This window comes from Oryctolagus cuniculus, chromosome 6, assembly GCF_051225735.1.
Source record: "Oryctolagus cuniculus isolate XC-2025 breed Fujian yellow rabbit chromosome 6, ASM5122573v1, whole genome shotgun sequence".
NCBI lineage: Eukaryota > Metazoa > Chordata > Mammalia > Lagomorpha > Leporidae > Oryctolagus > Oryctolagus cuniculus.
This window is the reverse complement of record NC_142872.1, coordinates 32089913-32109444: the sequence shown is the minus strand read 5'-3', so window position 1 is coordinate 32109444 and position 19532 is coordinate 32089913. Positions and strand designations below refer to the sequence as shown.

Here is a 19532-nt window from a genome sequence, read left to right as displayed (position 1 = left end):
TTGAGCTTTTTTTTAAATCTTAAGTTTTAGTTGGCCCGTATACAACTTACCTCATTTTATATATTTAAAATGTGGAGGTGGGCACTATTAGATGTAGCAGGTCAGGAATACGCATTTAAAAATAGGAGCTTTTTGCCAGCCCGTAGACGATAAGGAGCACGTCAGCGTTGTTTGTTTTTTAATAAAACGTGCCTGGTTCACCAGTAGATTGTACTGAAAAGGGCTGGAGCTGTGAGTAGCTGGTAGGGGAGGTTGAATTTGGGGGAAATTAGGGGCTAGAGAATTCGAGCTTAGTGTTCACCAAATGTTAGCTGTGTTGGTGCTCAGAAAAGCAAACCACCTTGATTGAGAGGAGAGGAATTTTGATGGGAACACACTGTTTAAATGAAATACTTTGACATCAATCTGAACCTTCAGAATACTCAGCTGTAGTGAGTTAGAATGTCGGCGATGCGCAAGGCAGCACGTTCAGGGAGTGGCAGGCTGAATAGCCCAGCTTCGTCCCATTCAATTCTGCCCTTGCCTGTGCGGTGGACTGCACTGCACTTTGGGATGGGGTGCACTGAGTGGGAGCAGGGACGGGGCTTTCTGTTCTGCGGGGTAGAAACTTCTCTGCTGGTAACGAAGAATTTGTTCCAGAGTTAACTAAAAGGTTCATTTAACAAGCTGTTACTAATCGGATCGCGGAGACAATGTGAGGTTATAGCTTACCATGTCCCAACCCCCACCCCACCCCACCCTTTTTTTTTTTTTTTTGTAGCTAATATTCACTGATGGACTCCAAAGAATCATTAAGTCCCCCGGGTAGAGAGGAGGTCCCCAGCAGTGTGCTCAGGCCGGCGGAGCGCGGGAATGTGATGGACTTGTACAAAACCCTAAGGGGAGGAGCTCCTGTGAGGGTGCCTGCATCTTCTCCCTCACTGGCTCCTGCTGCGCAGCCGGACTCCAAGCAGCAGAGACTCGCGGTGGACTTTCCGAAAGGCTCAGCCAGCAATGCCCAGCAGCCGGATCTGTCCAGAGCAGTGTCACTCTCGATGGGATTGTATATGGGCGAGACAGAAACCAAAGTGATGGGCAGTGACCTGGCTTTCCCGCAGCAGGGCCAAACCAGCCTTTCCTCTGGGGAAACGGACTTCCGGCTTCTGGAAGAAAGCATCGCGAGCCTCAACAGGTCGGCTAGTGGTGCAGACAACCCCAGGAGCACAGCGCCTGCTGCTGGGTCTGCCGCCCCCACAGAGGGGTTTCCAAAAACTCACTCTGACCTGGCCTCCGAACGGCAGAATCCGAAGGGCCAGACTGGCGGCAGCGCCGGCAGTGCCAAGTTGCACCCCACAGACCAAAGCACCTTTGACATTTTGCAGGATTTGGAGTTTTCTGGATCCCCAAGTAAAGACAGGAGCGAGAGCCCTTGGAGGTCAGACCTGTTGATGGACGAGAACTGTCTGCTTTCTCCTTTGGCGGGAGAAGATGATCCATTCCTTTTGGAAGGGAATTCGAGCGAGGACTGTAAGCCTCTTATTTTACCGGACACGAAACCTAAAATTAAGGATAATGGAGATCTGATCTTATCAAACTCCAACAATGTACCACTGCCCCAAGTGAAAACCGAGAAAGAAGATTTCATCGAACTCTGCACCCCTGGGGTAATTAAGCAAGAGAAACTGGGCCCAGTGTACTGTCAGGCAAGCTTTTCTGGGGCAAATATAATTGGTAATAAAATATCTGCCATTTCTGTTCATGGCGTGAGTACCTCCGGAGGACAGATGTACCACTATGACATGAACGCACAGCAGCAGGAGCAGAAGCCTCTTTTTAATGTCATTCCGCCAATTCCTGTTGGTTCAGAAAATTGGAATCGCTGCCAAGGGTCTGGAGATGACAACTTGACTTCCCTGGGGACTATGAACTTCCCTGGCCGGTCGGTGTTTTCCAACGGCTATTCAAGGTGAGTCGGAGGATTTTCTGTTTCTTAAGAGTGGTGCACTTGAGATCGATTGATGGCTGTAAGTGTTCACCTATTTGTATTTGTTCTCCAGAGATTCAGGGGCTTTTTCGTATGTGTAAGTTGAAGTGGCCTTTTGAAAGTAGGCATGGTAGATAACTAAAAGGTTTATCAGTACAGAACCATTTCAGTTTTTTTTTTTTTTTTTAAGGTGCTGTTTGTTATCCGTTTGGACAGTGGTTGAAGATTTTATTTAAAAACTTAATACCCCCCTTTAATAGATGTTTAAAAATTATATAAATTTCAGGAAATATAATGAATTTATTATGTACCCTTGGCTGCTTCAGAGTGTACAATTAAAAGTATGCTAAGTGCTTACATAATCAAAAGTTGTGCTATAGTATTTGCACGTGTGTGGAGATTAAAGGGTTACAGATTATTACAGTTGCCAACTGTGAGCCCTGTTCTTGCAGCTCAGTGTTCTTTGAGGAACTTGTGTGTTGAGATTGTTAAAGCAGTGCAGTGAACGGTGTATACGAGACCCTAGTGTGAGCTGTGGCTGTGGCCAGCAGGGCTCCTGCCCGGTGGTGTGTGCTGAGTCTCTTGAAGAAGGGAATTGGCGGCAGCATCCTGCAGAATTCTGCTTTGAGATCTCTGCATTTCTGCCATCTCAAGTAGATGACTGGCAGCCGGAAGTGTTAAGCTTTAATTCTCAGCTGTCCTCTGATTGCTTTCTCTCCCTCCTTTTTCTTCAGTCTTTTGTAAGTATATTGACGATTCAGTCAGATCTCAAAAGAAATGGCGTCATCAGAAAAAAAAGTTCTGTGTTTAAATGTAGGTGTTGGTAGGGGTAACTTTCTGTGCCTCATACCTTCATCCTGAATTCAGACAAAAGCTAAATTGTATAATTTTAAGTGTGAAGGAAAATATTAAAATGTGTAGTACAGTGATTGTGTGTTTTTGTTGAAACATAGTAATTTATTTTTATGTAACCATTTCAGATTTTTTCTTACCTGTTGGGGGTATTCTGTGTTTCCATTAACTATGCACTAAGGATTTTGTGTAAATGTCTTTTAAAATAGTTTTTCCATGCTTATTTAGATGATTCAGGCTATGTTCTTCCAAAAGGCTTGGTTTTTACACACATACGTAGTTTCTCTTGCTCTTGCTTACTCGCTCGCTCTCTCCCCCTCTCCCCCTCTCCCACCCACCCTTTGGTTCTTAGGTGTCTTAATGCAAACCCCCTACCAATCTACTGTCTAGAAAACAGCCATCTTTTATTTAGAATATGAAAACTTTCTATTGATGTCTTTCTGAATTAAAGGTTTAAAACGTTTTCAGTAAGGAGGCAGGAGATTCAGTGCATGAAGCTGCTTTACTCTAAGTGTTAAAAGGAGTGCTGCGTCTTTGATGGTTCAGTCAGATGTTTGGCAGTGTGGTTCCTGTGCTTGGTTTTCTTTAAGCACTGTTCATTTGACTGGGCTGTCTGAAGGAAACCATGAAATAGATCTGTAGAACACGAAATTGCACAAAGAACTGTAATACATTCTATGAAACTTTTGGGAGCTATTAATGCATTTTGTCATGATAGCATGGTATTGTTTTCATTTTCTTACTATTAAAGAGTTATGGAACAAGATTTCCTTCCTATTCACTATGAACTTTCTTTAAGCCCTATCAAATCTGGGATTTTGTAAGTCTAGGATGAACATGGTAATTCTTAAATCGCCAGAGATTCTTTTAAAACTTTTTTATAGTGTAAAATGACCTCATGTATTGTGTATTTGAGCCTTGTAACTACCATGTGGGGAGGTGTGCAAGGCAGTGCTGATGTGACTCTTAAGAATTTCGTTAGTATCCCGTGAAATGCTTGCTTTTATGCCAGTGTGTGATTTGGACATAGAATCTGTAGACTTTATGTCCTAACAGGAAGGAGTATTACTTTACACAGGGTCATTTAGTAATGTTTAAAAACTGTATACCTTATAGTATTAGCACTGGGAACAATGATTACCCAGAACTCAGCTTCATCCAAATAAATGGAAACAATGTTTCTTTTCTAGTTGCGGTTGAATTGGTCTATTGTTTGCAAACAACTACAGTGATACAACTAAAATTGTTTACTGTCTCTTCTCTATATGTTAGATAGCTCTTGCCAAACATCAGCTATGATCAGTGACACAGAGTGATCAGGAAATGAATCCTCATGTGCAGACCACAACTGGATTGCATGCTAACTTCATGGATTTATTTATAAAAATACAAAAGGTCACTGATAGATTGCCATGCATTCCTTTGACATTTTTTTAAAAGCATAAATTGTAATTTGACCTTAAAATGCCGCTTAAAATTGCTTTTTCTCAGAATGCTTAAAAACTAGTTTGGGGGAGAAGGGAATTTCTTCAGATGTTAGCACAATTAAATTATAAAATTATTACTATTGTGATTGAGCATAGTAAAGGATTTTCCTTTTAAGGTTTAAGTTCATTGACAGTACAACAGGAGAAGCTTTACTGATGCAGAAATCCATTCTTAAGTAAAGCGAACTAGTCTTTCTAACTTAATAAGCTCTTTTAAATAGTATAACTGAGTAAGTTTAGCATCAACTTAGAACATTGCTAAAGGCACATTTCTGTGTAATTTGATTTTCAACATTGTTTTACTTCAGCATTAGTGGTGGAACTGCTGAAAAGAGGCAGAAGTAAATGATTTGGGACAGAATGAGAGCTTCTATATTAGGATTACATTAAATTTTTAATATTAAAAAAAGTTGTCCCTTTATTGAGAGAAAATAATGATACAGGATGAATTTGTAAGTCTTGGTGGAGTCTGGGCTCTGCACACTGGAACGCAATGAAGCTACTAAAATTTAGGTGGGTTTGAACATCGCACATTTGTGTCTAATTTTACAAAAGTGATGCAATTGAAGACTTGTACGGACAGAGTGGGGAGGCAAATTCTGGCCCTTTCTCATTCTCATTGTTAATATCGTGTTGTGCGTGTGCTCAAGAACAGGAGGAAGTCAGGGAGACTTGGTTTTGCCCATGATTTATCACCCTTTTACTGGGTGCTGTCCTTCCTACCTTCCATTTCTGCTCTTTCCAAATCGTTCTGCTGGTGGATGTTTCGGTGTCTTTTAAACTAAACAGTTAGGATTCTCCTTCCTATGAAGCAGCTTTTTAGATTTGCTATTGAGTATATTTGTTTGCTTGCTTTTGGCTTTATGATAAGAATCTTGTGTTTCAAAATCTGTGCCTTGTAACTGGCTGTATGGTGAGTAAAAGAGATGCGCCTCTTAAAACAGGTGTGAGGAGTACATGATCAGATTTTACTGACATGGCATCTGGGGAAGTCTGTTAGGCTGTTCTCCTTAAGCTTTTTAATTGATAAACACGGTTTGTATTCATAATGCTGTTTTTGGTTTTGTGTTTCTGTGCTGCTATTTTCTTAGTCTGACTACTTTGAATATATTTTTGAAAAACTTACACTGAAAATTACCTAGCATAAATGTAGGTTAAGTGTGAAACGGTATTAATAGTGAAACTGTATGTGGGCAGAGATCACTGCAGGGGCCTTCTGAGATTTTAGTGAAGGAGAGAGTGGGTCAAAAAGGTTTCTTTTAGCATGGGTGCCTCATATAAATGATGTGCATTAATGGTTATATAGTTGTTAATCTGCCCTGGCTGCAGGTGAGTGAAATAGCCTAGTTGTGTGAGGAAATCCTAATTTGTATTGGATTTAGACTAGGTTATGGCACAGTTCTTCAGATACATATTTTTCTCTTTAAAGATTATACCTAACTTCAGTTAGCAGTGCCTCTTGTTATGCTCCCACTACTTAGGAGAGCAAATCAAGTAAGCAAAATGGGTTTGTGCTGAATGGTGTTTACCTTTCTGAAGACATCCCAGTAATATGTTCACTACAGATTAACTGTGTCATTGCAGAATGTACAGCTACTTGCCAATTATTGAGCCTTCTGTATTTTTGAGTCTTCGAAAGTATATGTTGGTGAATCTGTAGCATAAAAGGTTTTCAAGAAATATTTTGTTGTATTAAACTGTAATTGAGAAAGAAACTACTTGTGGACCCTTACAGGAGGAAAGATTTGTTACAGCCCATGTTCTCCTTAGTTTCATAGCTTCAGGGAGCCAGCTGATGTCAACTTCTCCTGGCTTGTTCTTGGTTTTGTATTTTTTAAATAAACATTCCTGTCGGAAATTCATATTTTCAAAAAGAAAAGATCCATTAAGTGTACCCTTCCCTTTGGTCATTTTTATGGTAAAAATTTTAAGCACACAAGTTTTTGTTTTTTTTTTTTTTTTCATTTTACATATTAAGACAGAACAGTTTTCCAGCAATGCAGAACGAGTTGCAGATGGTGGTGTCACATGCAGATGTCTCTATCAATAGGGTATCCGATGGAGTCTTGGGAAGTAAATTTTGTGGGGTGGAGAGGGTAGTGAGCAGGGAGGAATCCCAGAGGTAGGGAATGATGGAGGTAAGTTGATAAATACCATGAAAGATGCTGGAAACCAACAGTTTGAGTACCTGTCAGGAATCAAGAGAGACGTTTGGGGCTGAGTTCACCGATCAGCACTACTATTTAATTTCTTTCATTTGAGGTAGAAATCTGAAGCCGAGTGTGGTGATGAAACCCTAGTTGTTTGTACAGGTATGTTGTTGTCTTGTGGTGTGCTTTACTGTCGACAAAAGATAGAGGACAGAATCTACTCTTAGAGCTCTTTTTACCTTATTTTAGCTGAGATTACGTTCACATTTATCCCGGTTTTTCAGGCTCCTCTTAAAATAATGAGAATTATACTGATTTGAATGTAGTTTAAGAAATACCGTATGTTAATATACCGCTGTATATACTGTAGTTCTGTGTACCTTGTCCACTGAGTGTGACGTGCAGCCCTTGTCTCTGGTAATGTGTTTCCATGGTTTATGTATTTTCTGCTAGAATATTGAGGAAATTAAAGGCTTAATTAATAGTAAACATGCCAAATAAATTATGGGGTTCTGCAAGTGCTAGACAGACTATTTATATTGCAGTACAGTCCTTAAAGCCAATTATTTTGAATGAAAGTGTGTCATCCCTTAATTTTATCCCTGATCCAGTTTAAATATTAATAACTCAGCCTGGTAGAGCTTCATGCTTACACATTTTCAGAGTAACTCATGTATTAATTTTGAGTGTTTTTGAATGTTTTCTTTTTGGCAAGTTTCAACAAGATTGCTAGTGTCTATAATATAGCAAGTTTAGTCAGAGTATGTCTTAGTTTATGATTATTAAGGATAAGGGGAGCAAAAGGTTTAATGATATGACTAGTTGTACATGTTTATTATCTTGCCTTGAATTACTTTTGTAGCTAGTATTTTCGGAGTTCATCTTAAGTATGCAGTGTTTAAGACATAGCTGGTTGCAGTAATTGTGAACTTTTATTATTTTTTCTGTTTGTAATAAAAGTAGCCTTTATTCTAGTTGATTTCATAATTGTCCATAATAATATTTAGTACTGGCTATTATGAAAGTATATTTGGTAGCCAAATTTTGAAAGCTCTTGTGAAATGACATCCAATTCAGTACGTGCTTTATTATTTTTTGTTGGATGGGCAGTGCTATGACTTATGACCTTATGATAGTCACGTGTTGAAAGTTACAGCTCCACTGCCTTGTTAGGGACCCTGTTTCACTTTATGTCGTTACTGTTGTAATGTTTTCTGATTATTGGAGAAAAGGGATTCCTTAAGCTGTGAAATTTGGTACTTTTTTTTTTTTAACCCTTGGGTCCCTTCAGACTATTTGGTTTCATTATTTAATTGTAGAAATACGTAGTAAAAAAAACCATAGATGAAAAATCCAAAGACCTGGGTCCCTAAGGCTAAGCTCTGTGAATCCGTGAACTTGGGTAATTCACACGTTTGGAGTAAGAATTCCTTCCTTTACAACTATATCTTGAGTTCTTTTCAGAATGTGTGTGTGTGTATGTGTGTGTGTGTGGTGTCTGTGTCTAAAACTCTGCTATCCCTTTAACCTATCAGTTTGATGTGGGAAAGAATTGAAGTGGATAATGATATACTGAAGTTGTATCTTTGACATTTTCTTCATACATTTTCAAGTACATGACTGAGAATGGACCAGGATGAGGTATTTTTTAAGGACTTAAGATCACAGAGTAGGTGGTACATAAATGACAGAATGTCAGTGTTGCTGTCGGGACCAGGGGAGGCTCTTGGGTTCTGCAAGTTGTCTTGTGTGTTAGATGCAGTGGTGCCCTGTTTTTTGTCATTTGAGAGATTGAGACCCTGAGGAAGAGTTCAGGAAAAGATTACAGAATTCCTTAGTGTGCAGTCAGGTGGAATAACTCAGTTCTTAGTTATTGAAGCTCCTCACGAGACTTCCCTTAACGACTAGCCCTCTGCCTTCTAGAGATCTTAAGTAGTCTATGGAGCACTGAGTACTAGCAAGGAGGTTTATGGAAGCTCCTTGGACGAGTTTCAGTTTTAAATATATGCAGTGTACATCTGTATGCCTTTCTCCTCCCAGTAGTGATTGAGCGCTTATAACATGTCAGGACTGTGCTTAGCACTCTGTGTGTTCATCTCACTTAATCCTGCGAGAGTTTTCCGTATTCAGTTCTACAGTGTACGTGCACAACAGAGGAAGCCATTATTTGCCCTAATTTTACAGGTGGGAAAACCTGCGACATTTAAAATGCAAAGAATAGACGGGAAACCTTAATACTGATTTGAGCGGCAGTATTTGATGTGTTGGAGATTCCTCATGGATCTCTAATAAATTTTGTTTTCAGTAAAGGCTGTATATGAAAAAGAATTGGGACCAAGCCCCTGACAGACAAGCCTGTCTCTGCATCATCGAGTAGGGCTCTCTAACAGTTACAACTTTTTCGAAACACTGAGAATGGCCAGCATTCTTGCCTGACTGGATTTCTGTATGTGTGTTTACTTTGAGAATGGAAAAGCATTATAAAAATGTAAGGGGAACTGTTTAAAGCTCTGCCAAGTCCGCTTGACTGAAATCAGCCTGACCTTCATTGGTGGAGTACATTATGCAGCTGTGACTCTAGTGCAGGTATTTCCCTATGATCAAGCACTAAGAATTTCTTCAGAATGCTTTAGCATTTACCATGTGCCGTCCCTAAAGGCTAATGGGTCTCAGTTTCATAAGGAGTGTTGTATTCAAAGAATTCAAGTGCCAAGATAATCATTGTGACAATGATTTTTACATTTCACTTTAGCATTTTTGATAGCTCCTTCAACAAAGCTTTCCTGTGGATTTTGTTCCATGTTAGGTATTCCATCTGAATTGAATAGCCATATTGATAACTTTGACTATATTGTTTTTTCTTTATTAATAAATAGTAGAATTTCCCTTTTCTCATTTTTTTTTATTGTCTAGTATTCTTAGAAAATCAAGTATGCAGGGGCCGGTGCTGTGGTGCAGTGGGCTAACCCTCCGCCTGCAGTGCTGGCGTCCAGTGTGGGTGCTGGTTCTGGTCCCGACTGTTCTTCTTCTGATCCAGCTCTTTGCTATGGCCTGGGAAAGCAGTGGAAGATGGTTCAAGTGCTTGTGCCCCTGCACCCATGTGGGAGACCTGAGGAAGCGCCTGGCTTTGGATTGGCCCAGCTCTGGCTGTAGTGGTTCTTTGGAGAGTGAACCAGCAGATCAAAGACGTTTTTCCTGTCTCTCCCTCTCTCTGTCTGTAACTCTACCTCTCAAGTAAATAAATAAAATCGGAAGAAAAAGAAAATCAAATATGCAGAGGTTGTCATTAAGAAAGTTTAATTTGTCTCAAAATGAAGTTATTGACTGTAAATTTTTTCATGTTTATTAAAATAGTGAAGCTGTGTGCAGAAAAGCTTCTGGGAATATTAAATACTGAAATCCATCAGTTCATAAGTTTGGGAGGATTATAAAGTTTGCTTGATGACATTTACTAACTTTATTGATCTAGTAATTGGCAAAAACTTCAGAAAAACAAATTTGATAGCTTAAGTGAAATAACTTTTTAAATATATACATAGTCGAGCTAAGTGCAGAAACTGTTTAATTGGCAGTTGAGATTGGTACACATAACAGTGTAAAATGTTACATTTGTAGGTAGCTTTTTTAGACAGAAATTTGTCATCTGGGTTTATTAAGGACAGTCTGACTATAAAACACAGGTATTTGAAAAAGAAGGAAAAACAGAAAACCCAAAATGAGTGGTGTTTCTGAGCCTCCACCTTGGAAGACTGCACATGGTTTTTCTTTTGCAACTACCTTCAGAGCCAGCTTGCAAGCCCTGAAAGAAAACTGGCCTCATTGCAGTAGATAGCATCTGAATGTCCTTGCTTAATCAGAGAATGTATTTATTACTTAGCTTCATCACGTATCCTAGTTCTTTGTCTACAGATGACAAGAGTATTTCCAGAAATGTAGGAATAGAATTCTCCCTCAAATTATAACATTGGTTTTCACTGAGGGCATTTAAAAGAACCCACGTAGGTTTTCTGTGGAAAAGCCTTCATTGTGTTTTGAATGTGCCTGGATGCAGTGTGTGCCTTCCCTAGGTGTAGGACGCAGGCTACTCTGTGCTTCAGTTGTTTCTGTTTTCAAGAAACTGAATGCTCACACTTTACCCCAGTATTCCCTTTTCTTGACAAAGGACAGAAAAAATAGAGATTACTTGCTGTACTTCTGCTGTTTTTTCCTAAGTGTTTAATATTCCACCAAGAGGGGCCTGGCTTTGATTTGGACTTGAAGAACATTTGCTGATAGGAAATCTCATCAAGTTTATTCTATTTTCTAAGCACTCTTGAAAACAGCTTCCCTTCTCACTGCAGCTCCTGGGAGGGGGAGGGGTGTCTGAGGCGCTGCTGGCAGGGGTAAGTCAGGTGCACTGACATTCACACCAGGAAATGAGAACAGGGTCGCAGCTTCAGCACAAAATGCATTCCTCTTCTGCTTTCATCCCTCATTACTTGACAAGAAAGTCTTTTACAGTTCTTTCAAAAATTAAGAATATTTCCTACAATTCGTCACATTCATTCAAAAAATGCCAGGGTAGAACTGGATCCTTTGGAATCATGAAGGTATACGCAGTGGTATCAGAAGAAGGATACAGTGTCTGTAAGCCTCTGTCAGTGCTGGAATTCTTGGAGATAATTTCTTTATGTCACGTTTAGGTTTCCTATATTGATAAAACAACTTGTTTTCTGAAGCACTTTTCCTCCCTTCCAAAAATGACTTCTAAATATTCAGTGGATAAGAAAAAGATTCCAGAAAGAACCATCCTAGCATGACACACATGCTTTACTGCTAACTTTGGTTTTGGTTTTTAATTCTGTTTTGTTGACTTTGGGTCTTCTAGCTTATTCTGCAAGGAAGTTGGGAGATTTTTCTGTTAGGTAGCAAATGCCTCTTACAATGAAACATAACATAGGATTTTGTTAGTACAGTCTAGATGCCAGATTTTTAATAAAATCTAAAAAGATACTTTAAAGGAAATGTAAGAAAAATGGGTGTAGTTACTTCTAATTCAGTATAGTAGGGATGACTGACCTTTTCATTAATGTCATTTAGCAGATATGCACAGTGCCTTAGGGGTACCACAGATACCAACTTTTGTTTTATTTTGTTTTGTTTAAGGTTTATGTATATAATTGAAAGGCAAAGTTATAGAGAACGAGAGACAGAGTAAGTGAGGGAGCTTCTGTCTGTTGGTTCATACCCCAAATGGCTGCAGTGGCTGGGGCTGGGCCATGCCAAAGCCAGGAGCTTCTTCCAAGTCTCCCATATGGGTACAAAGGTCCAAGGACTTGGGCCAGCCTCTGCTACTGTCCCAGGGATTTGAACTGGCGCCCATGTTGGATGCTGGCCCCCCAGAGACATCTTACAAGTGAGAATAGGTAAGAAAGTCACAGGGAGAATTTAGAAACCCATCAGAAAAGAAAAACTGAATGTTGAGTTCATTTCCAGTGAGTGACTAATGCCAAAGTGTTTCTGTGTGGACATTGAGAACTGTGAAGGCGTCCCAACCACATTGTTCTGTTAACCCTGGAAGCACTACAAAGACACGTTCTAGGAACAGAATTCTTGGGATGGGTGGAGTGGGAGGTTACTGGGTGATCCAAAGGTCCTTCCGCTCGCCCTTGGAGCAGCAGGCATGTATTGAGCTTGGTACTGAGCGCTGAGAGATGAAGGGGAGGTTCAAGTCCCCAGCCTCGGGGAGAGTGTTCTGGAGGGTGGTCTCTGTAGCACCCTGCCCTCCCGCGGTCTGCTGCTCCAAGTAAATGTGCACTTAGAGGATGTCGGGCTCCTTCCTGGGAAGGCACAACTGAGAATTAATGGAGGAAACTGCGTGGATGAATGGGAAGTGAGTTGATTTCACTCAGAGTAAGAAAACGGAGCAATAAGGAGTCTGGGGCAGCGGAAGGATGGGTTGACTGACAAGGATGGAGTAGTTGGGAGTGAGCCGGCAGGAGGGTGAAGTGGATGGAGGACAGTGGGATGTGCCAGGCTTCACCCAGAGCAGGTGCTGTGATGCAAGAAGACAAGACTGGCACCCCCCCCCCCCTCAGGTTATGCCCTTGGAGTAAGACTTTATTTCCTAGTTACATAGCTTTGTCTCCTTACAGTCTAGGAGAAACACTCCATTTTCTTTTCTTTTTTTTTTAAAGATTTATTTATTTATTTGAAAGAGTTACAGAGAAATGTAGACAGAGAGGTCTTCCATCCATGGGTTCACTCCCCCAGTGGCCACAACAGCTGGAGCTGAGCTGATCTGAAGGCAGGAGCTTCTTTTAGGTCTTCCATGTGCGTGCAGGGGCCCAAGCACTTGGGCCATCCTCTGCTGCTTTCCCAGGTGCATTAGCAGGGAGTTGGATCAGAAGTGGAGCAGCTGGGACTCAAACCAGTGCCCATATGGGATGCTGGCGCTGCAAGCTGGGGCTTTTTCTAGATTCCCCAGTGTGAGAGCCCAAACCAGAGGAAGTTTTGCTTGGGATGTTCTTTTCCCAGAAAACAGCATGAGCCACCCTCATGTTATTTACAGCTCCACTTCAGTGTTGGCTCCGTAACACAGACTTCTGACTGCTCTATCTGGAGCAGGGGCATCTTGCACAGTGTTTCCTTCCCCTTGATAGCTTCTCTCTCAGTTTTTATTTTATTTTTTATTTGAAAGGCAAAGTTTCAGAGAGGCAGATAGGGAGATGGAGGGGGCTGGAGAGAGAGAGAAAGAGGGAGATCAGTAGGTCGGTCGGTTGGTTGGTCTTCGATCTGCTGGTTTATTCCCAAATGGCTGCATTGACGTGGGCTGGGCCAGCTGAAGCCAGGAGCTTCTACCGGATCTGCCATGTGGTTACAGGAGCTCAAGCGGATTGGGCCATCCTCCACTACTATCCCAGGCCATTTGCTGGGAGCTAGATCGGAAGTGGAGCAGCTGGGACTCTAACTGGTGCCCATATGGGATGCTGGCTCTACAAGTGGCAACTTTTACCCACTCTGCCACAGCGCAGGCCCCGTCCCTCTCATTGTTGGTGTCTTGTTTGCTCACCTGCCATATTGTAAGACTGAAGACTTAATCCTGTATCTCAGCTTCTAGAAGAGTGTCTAGCAAGTAGGAAGAGTTAAGTATGTTGAATAAGTGAATAGACAAAGCTTGCCATATAAACCAAGAGGATGAGGAACACATTATCCTTCCTGTCTTTCCCAAGGAAAATGTCAGCATGTAGGGAATATCACCACGAGGGCTGGCAGCCCGGCTGGTCTTCCCCAGACAGGAAGTCAGCCTTAGCCCCAGCGGGAGCTTATGTGTACGGAGAGGAAGTATACATCACAGTAAGTGTGTTTTCAGTCGGTGTCGGTCTCTAGATTTGCTCTGAGACTTTTAAATGGATTGCTTTTCAGTTTGTTAAGACAACTCTGGTATTTACCACCGAACAAGTGAGTGTAGCCAGAGCTTAGAAATGATGGGTTTTGTTTGTTTTGTTATTTTTTTAAATCTTTCTAAAGATAGTAACTTGCAGTGATTTTTTTAATATAAAACCTTTTGTAGCAGAAGCTTACTTTATGTTTCCCACTTGGGTAAGAACTGAGATTATTGTAGCAAACGAGTCTGTGCAGATGTTTGGTGACTTACCTAGAAGGACAGGCAAGAAGTGGATGTGCCCATTTTTTCAGATAAATGCAATGCTGAATATTCCAAGAGAATTGTTTTATTTTTGCTTGAATTTCTGCATTTCATTGGCCCATCTGCTTTAGATTTGAGTTACTCTCTATCATTTTGTTTTATTCCTTCTATAGAATACAGAGCAATTCAGTAGGTTAGGAGGTGTAGGGTAAGTTTAAAGTCTTTCCTGAGAGTTATAGGAAAGGTCAACCCAAGACAGTACAGTCAGAGAGGAGAGAAAACTGCTGAGCGAGGAGGTATTAGCTAAAGTGGGAAAAGCAGATGAGGTCACTTAGGAATGAACTGCTTCAGTGTTCAGGGAAGGAAAGAGGGGAGCACCAAGGACAGGGCTCTGGAAGGCGTCCAGGAAGAGCAGCCACAAAAGATCCTGAATGACTTGCTGGAGGATTAGGAGAGGGCAGTCTTGGATTGGGGTGGGGAGAGAGCAGTGCATGCTGTCAGAAGAGAGCCGTCTCATACACACATGTGATTGTTGTTGAAGCCATTCCTTCCAACGCGTGAGCATCCTCCAAAGCTGAAGTCAGAGAAGTTTGTATACTCTTAAATGGTACCGCATAGTGATAAGTTATAATTTAAAAAGAAAACTTGAATTTCTAATTTACAGTAAAGTGTCAGAGCAGATAATAAGGCATAGTTCTAAGATCAGGTTAGGAGTAAGGGACAAAGGCTGGAAGCAGGAGGGAACTTAGGTTCTGTTCCTGGTGAAGCCAGCACAACAGGAAGAAACTGGACACACCCTGGTTCAAACTCTGACTACTCTTATCAGTAGTGTCCTAATTGTTTTCCCTCTCCCTTCTTAATCCATTCCGCAGTCCTCTGCCTGCTTAATCTTCCTAGAACACTGCTTTCAGCATTAGTCCTCTGATCCAAAATGTCTGTGGCTGTTTCTCCTAACGTAGTGGTTCCTGTCCTTTCTGTCACAGCCCAATAGCTGTGTGATACAGGTAGGCAGCCCAAGGAACTCCTCTGCACGCTTGGAGGACTGGGGTTATGCACAATTACATGCCACTCAACCCTGGTCTGTCTTACCCAAGACAGCATTTCTGAATGCAAAGAGAGCATGATAGCAGTAGTCTGTGAGTTGGCTTTTTATTTGTTATTTTATTATTATTATTAAAGATAGAGTTACAGAGAGAGGTAGAGACAGAGAGAGGGGTCTTCCATCCTCTGGTTCACTCCCCAGATGGCCACATCAGCCAGAGCTGAGCTGATCCAAAGCCAGGAGCCAGGAGCTTCTTCCAGGCCTCCCACATGAGTGCAGGGGCCCAAGGACATGGGCCATCTTCTACTACTTTCCCAGGCCATAGCAGAGAGCTAGATCGGAAGAGGAGCACCTGGGACTAGAACTGGTGCCCATATGGGATACCGGCGCTTCAGGCCAGGGCTTTAACCCACTGCACCATAGCACCGGCCCCTATTTGTTATTTTTGCAACTGCATCTTAAAAATTTATAAAAATAATATGAATATTCCCTTCAATAAAATTATGCCAATAAGATTATCGACTCATTCCCATTACCTCTCCTTTATTTATTTATTTATTTATTTATTTATTTTTTTTTTTGACAGGCAGAGTGGACAGTGAGAGAGAGACAGAGAGAGAAAGGTCTTCCTTTGCCGCTGGTTCACCCTCCAATGGCCGCCGCTGCAGCCGGCGCACCGCGCTGATCCTGGCAGGAGCCAGGAGCCAGGTGCTTTTCCTGGTCTCCCATGGGGTGCAGGGCCCAAGCACCTGGGCCATCCTCCACTGCACTCCCTGGCCATAGCAGAGAGCTGGCCTGGAAGAGGGGCAACCGGGACAGAATCCAGCGCCCCAACCGGGACTAGAACCCGGTGTGCCGGCGCCGCAAGGTGGAGGATTAGCCTATTGAGCCACGGCGCCGGCTCTCCTTTATTTATTTTTAAGGTTTATTTATTTTTTGAAAGAGTTAAACAGAGAGAGGAGAGGCAGAGAGAGAGAGAGAGAGAGAGAGAGAGGTGTCTTCCATCTGATGGTTTACTCCCCAGCTGGCCGCAACGGCCGGAGCTGTGCTGATCAGAAGCCAGGAGCCAGAAGCTTCTTCTGGGTCTCCCACGTGTGTCCAGGGGCCCAAGGATTTGGACCATCTTCTGCTTTCCCAGGCCAGAGAGCTGGATTGGAAGTAGAGCAGCTGAGTCTCGAACCAGCGCCCATATGGGATGCCGGCACTTCAGGACAGGGCGTTAACCTGCTGTACTAAAGCACCAGCACCAGCCCCAACCTCTCCTTTCTTTTCCCCTTCCCTCCTACCTGTCTCCTTTAACCTTGCACATTTCTCTGGAATTATAGAAGCATCATAGACACATTCGGGTTGTTTGTCTTTAAATAAGAACGAGATCTAGTAATACCAGTTTGTCTTCAGCTTGCTCCTTTCTTTAACCTAATAATTGCATCCAGAATATACTTCCATATGAACAGATGTCGACCCCATTCAGTAGTTGTGAAATATTCTATTCAGGTTGTTCTATATTTGCAATAAAACCTGATTTCAGTTAGCACCCTTTTTTGTGTATCCTTACAAATAGCAACTTTTTTTAAGGCTTATTTTATATTTGTAAGGCAGAATTAGAGACAGATGGACAGACCGACTGCCTGAGATCTTCCATCTGCTTGTTCACTCCCCAAATGGCACCAGCAGTTGGGGCTGGGTAAGGCCAAAGCCAGGAACCTGGAACTCCATCCAGGTCTCCCACTTGGGTGGCAGGAGCCCAAGTGCTTGGACCATCTTCTGCTGCTTTGTCAGGCAGAGTAGCAGGGAGCTGGATGGGAAGTGGAGCTTCTGGGAGCTGTGCCACAGTGCTAGCCTCTGCAACTTTATTTCTTAGCATACATTCACTAAGTATAATTGCTGAGTCATGGGAATGTGTATTTGAAAAAAAAATTTAAAGATTTATTTATTTGAAAGACAGAGAGAGAGAAGCTTACATCTGCTGGTTCATTCACCTAATGGCAGCAACACCTAAGGTGGGGCCAGGCTGACCCCAGGAGCCGAGAGCTGCTTCCAGATTTCCCATGTGGGTGCAGGGGCTCTAAGCTCTTGGGCCATTTTCCAGTGCTTTTTCAGGTGCATTAGCGGGGAGCTGGATTGGAAGTGGAGCAGCTGGGACTTGAACCAACACCCCTGTGGGGGAGCATAGATGCCAGCACTGCAGGCGGTGGCTTCACCCTCCATGCCACAGTGCTGGCCCCTAAAATTTTAACAGCTAATTCCTAATTGCTTTCCACAAAATCTTACCTGATAGTGTTAGTTGTTTTCTTTACAATAAAAATACTTAATTCTTTGTTCGTAACAGACCTTGCCAAAGTCCTGAAATTGTCGTATTGTAGCAGTGTGCCATATGATATGGCTAAGGATTATTGCAGTCTCAGATCTAGGCACTTTGTCTCTGCCTTTTACACTGTGTGGCCTTCCAGTCCAGCTTGATGCCACATATTCTGTGCATTTACCTTTTTGTAGCCCAGCTCACAGCACCCTCTCCATCATCTTGTGTCCTGTGGCCATTACTGACCCCACAGTTCTTTTCACATAACTTAGTAATTAACACGTAGTAGGTGCCCCGCAAATGTTGTATTAATACTGTTAGATAATTTATGGCTTCAACTAGATCCAGTTTCCTAAAGCACTAAGCATGTTGTTCCTGTTACAATACCTAGCACTTCAGGTACTCAGTATAGGTTGAGTGTCTGAACATAGAACCACAGAGAAGAGGAACTCACCTATAACACACATACTGTGCTCACTTTAGGGAAAACTGGAACTGTAAGAATTCAATACAAGAATGGCACTTGGGCTGAGAAGTTAACACATGCAAGACACAATTCAGTCTGCAAAGGACAAAGCCGTGAACAAGACCAGTGTTTCTGCCTTTGGGAGGCTTCTGGTCAATCAGTGTTACATTTAAAATATTTGTGGGATATTTCAGGCAGTTTCCAGGAGAGGTTGTGGAATATTTATCCATCATTTCACATTTATTTAGTGCCTAGTCAGCCAGGAATCCTGAAGACAGCTCAGTGACAGCCATGCTTTTCCTGGGAGGTGGCAAACTGACCAGAATGATTGGTTATGGGCAGTGGATTGATTTACCAAAGTTGCCTCACTTTCTCTGTATCTGCTTGTAGAAGCTAAGGAATAGATGAGAGATAAGGGTTAGCACGTGCCCCAGGGGCATTCGTTTTTAGGGAAAGGTATTGCTCCTTACGGTGGCTGTACCCAGTACATAAACCACTAGGGAATATGCTCCTACCGCTCACAGAATCTCAGAATTCTAGCTGGAGTTAGTCTAGATGTCCAGTCCTCGCTTTCCCTATCAGCAAATGAAGACTCAGTGCACCTAGTGCGGTACTGTGAGTGAGAATTAATACTCAGACCCTCTGGGTATCAGTCTGAGTGTTGAACAGCTGTGTGACCCTGATGAAACTTACAACCCTGTAAACTCTCAGTTTCTTCATTTGGAAAATGGGTATGCTGAGGTAACACATACAAACTGCATAGCCCGATATCTGGCACTGAGAACGTACTCATGAAACATTAGCTATTTTTAGTGACCTGGTTTAAGGTTAGATGGCTCCTTCCTGTCAAAGGCCCCTGCTTCAGAACCCTGTTCAGTTCCCCATTCCACGGTATTCCTGAACCTTTTCTGTTGATTGACATTTCTCAAAGTCGCTTCATGATGATTTTAATTTTCAAACTAAGTAATAATGGTTGGGCAGTGGTGCCCTTAACCTCAAGTACTGTAACCAGATTGATGTTTTGGCTGTAACTTTGCAGAGGAACTGAAAACTGCACATGTGATGGATGTTTGGCTAAATTACGTGCTTCCCGTGTGGCCTTTTGCCCTGCTCTGTCACTCTCTTCACGAGTTTGTCTACTGAGTGCTAGTAATCAGCTCCTCTGACCTCTTAGGAACTGGAGGTTTAGGTAAATGGGATCTCTTTATATTTGGCTTCTTACAGAGAATATTAACTCCTGGAAAATCATGACACTAAGGTTCTAACTCTTCAAATGACTTTTAAAAAGTAGTTTTTCTGTAATTCAATTTGAATTGTCTCACTATGTAAAGGACTTTCTTTTCAAAAAATTTTATGCATTCATTTATTTCTAAGGCAAAAGGACATAGAGAAAGAGGGAGATCCTCCGTCTGCTGCTCACAAAACCCAGATGCCACACACCTGTGGCTAGGTCAAGCCAAAGCCAGGGTTCCAGAGCACCATCAGGGTTGCTTACGTGGGTGGCAGGGACCAAGCTCTTGAATCAAAATTTTGTTAGATATATTTATTTATGAAAGGCAGAGTTTAGAGAGAGAGAGAGAGATCTCCCATTCCCCAAATACAAAATACATTCCTCAAATGGCTACAACAGCCAGAGCTGGGCCAGT

General features: G+C 42.1%; 1 protein-coding gene across 21 annotated transcripts in view; it reads left to right on the top strand.

The window, feature by feature from the left end:
- NR3C1 (nuclear receptor subfamily 3 group C member 1) overlaps positions 1–19532 on the top strand; it is a 133905-nt gene that overhangs the window by 32401 nt on the left and 81972 nt on the right. For 20 of the 21 annotated variants that reach the window (XM_070074975.2, XM_070074969.2, XM_070074973.2 and 17 more), the window contains exon 2: positions 761–1945. In XM_070074975.2, the coding sequence (XP_069931076.2) occupies positions 774–1945 (1172 nt within the window). In that variant the 5' untranslated portion in view covers positions 761–773. 21 annotated transcript variants of the gene reach the window in all.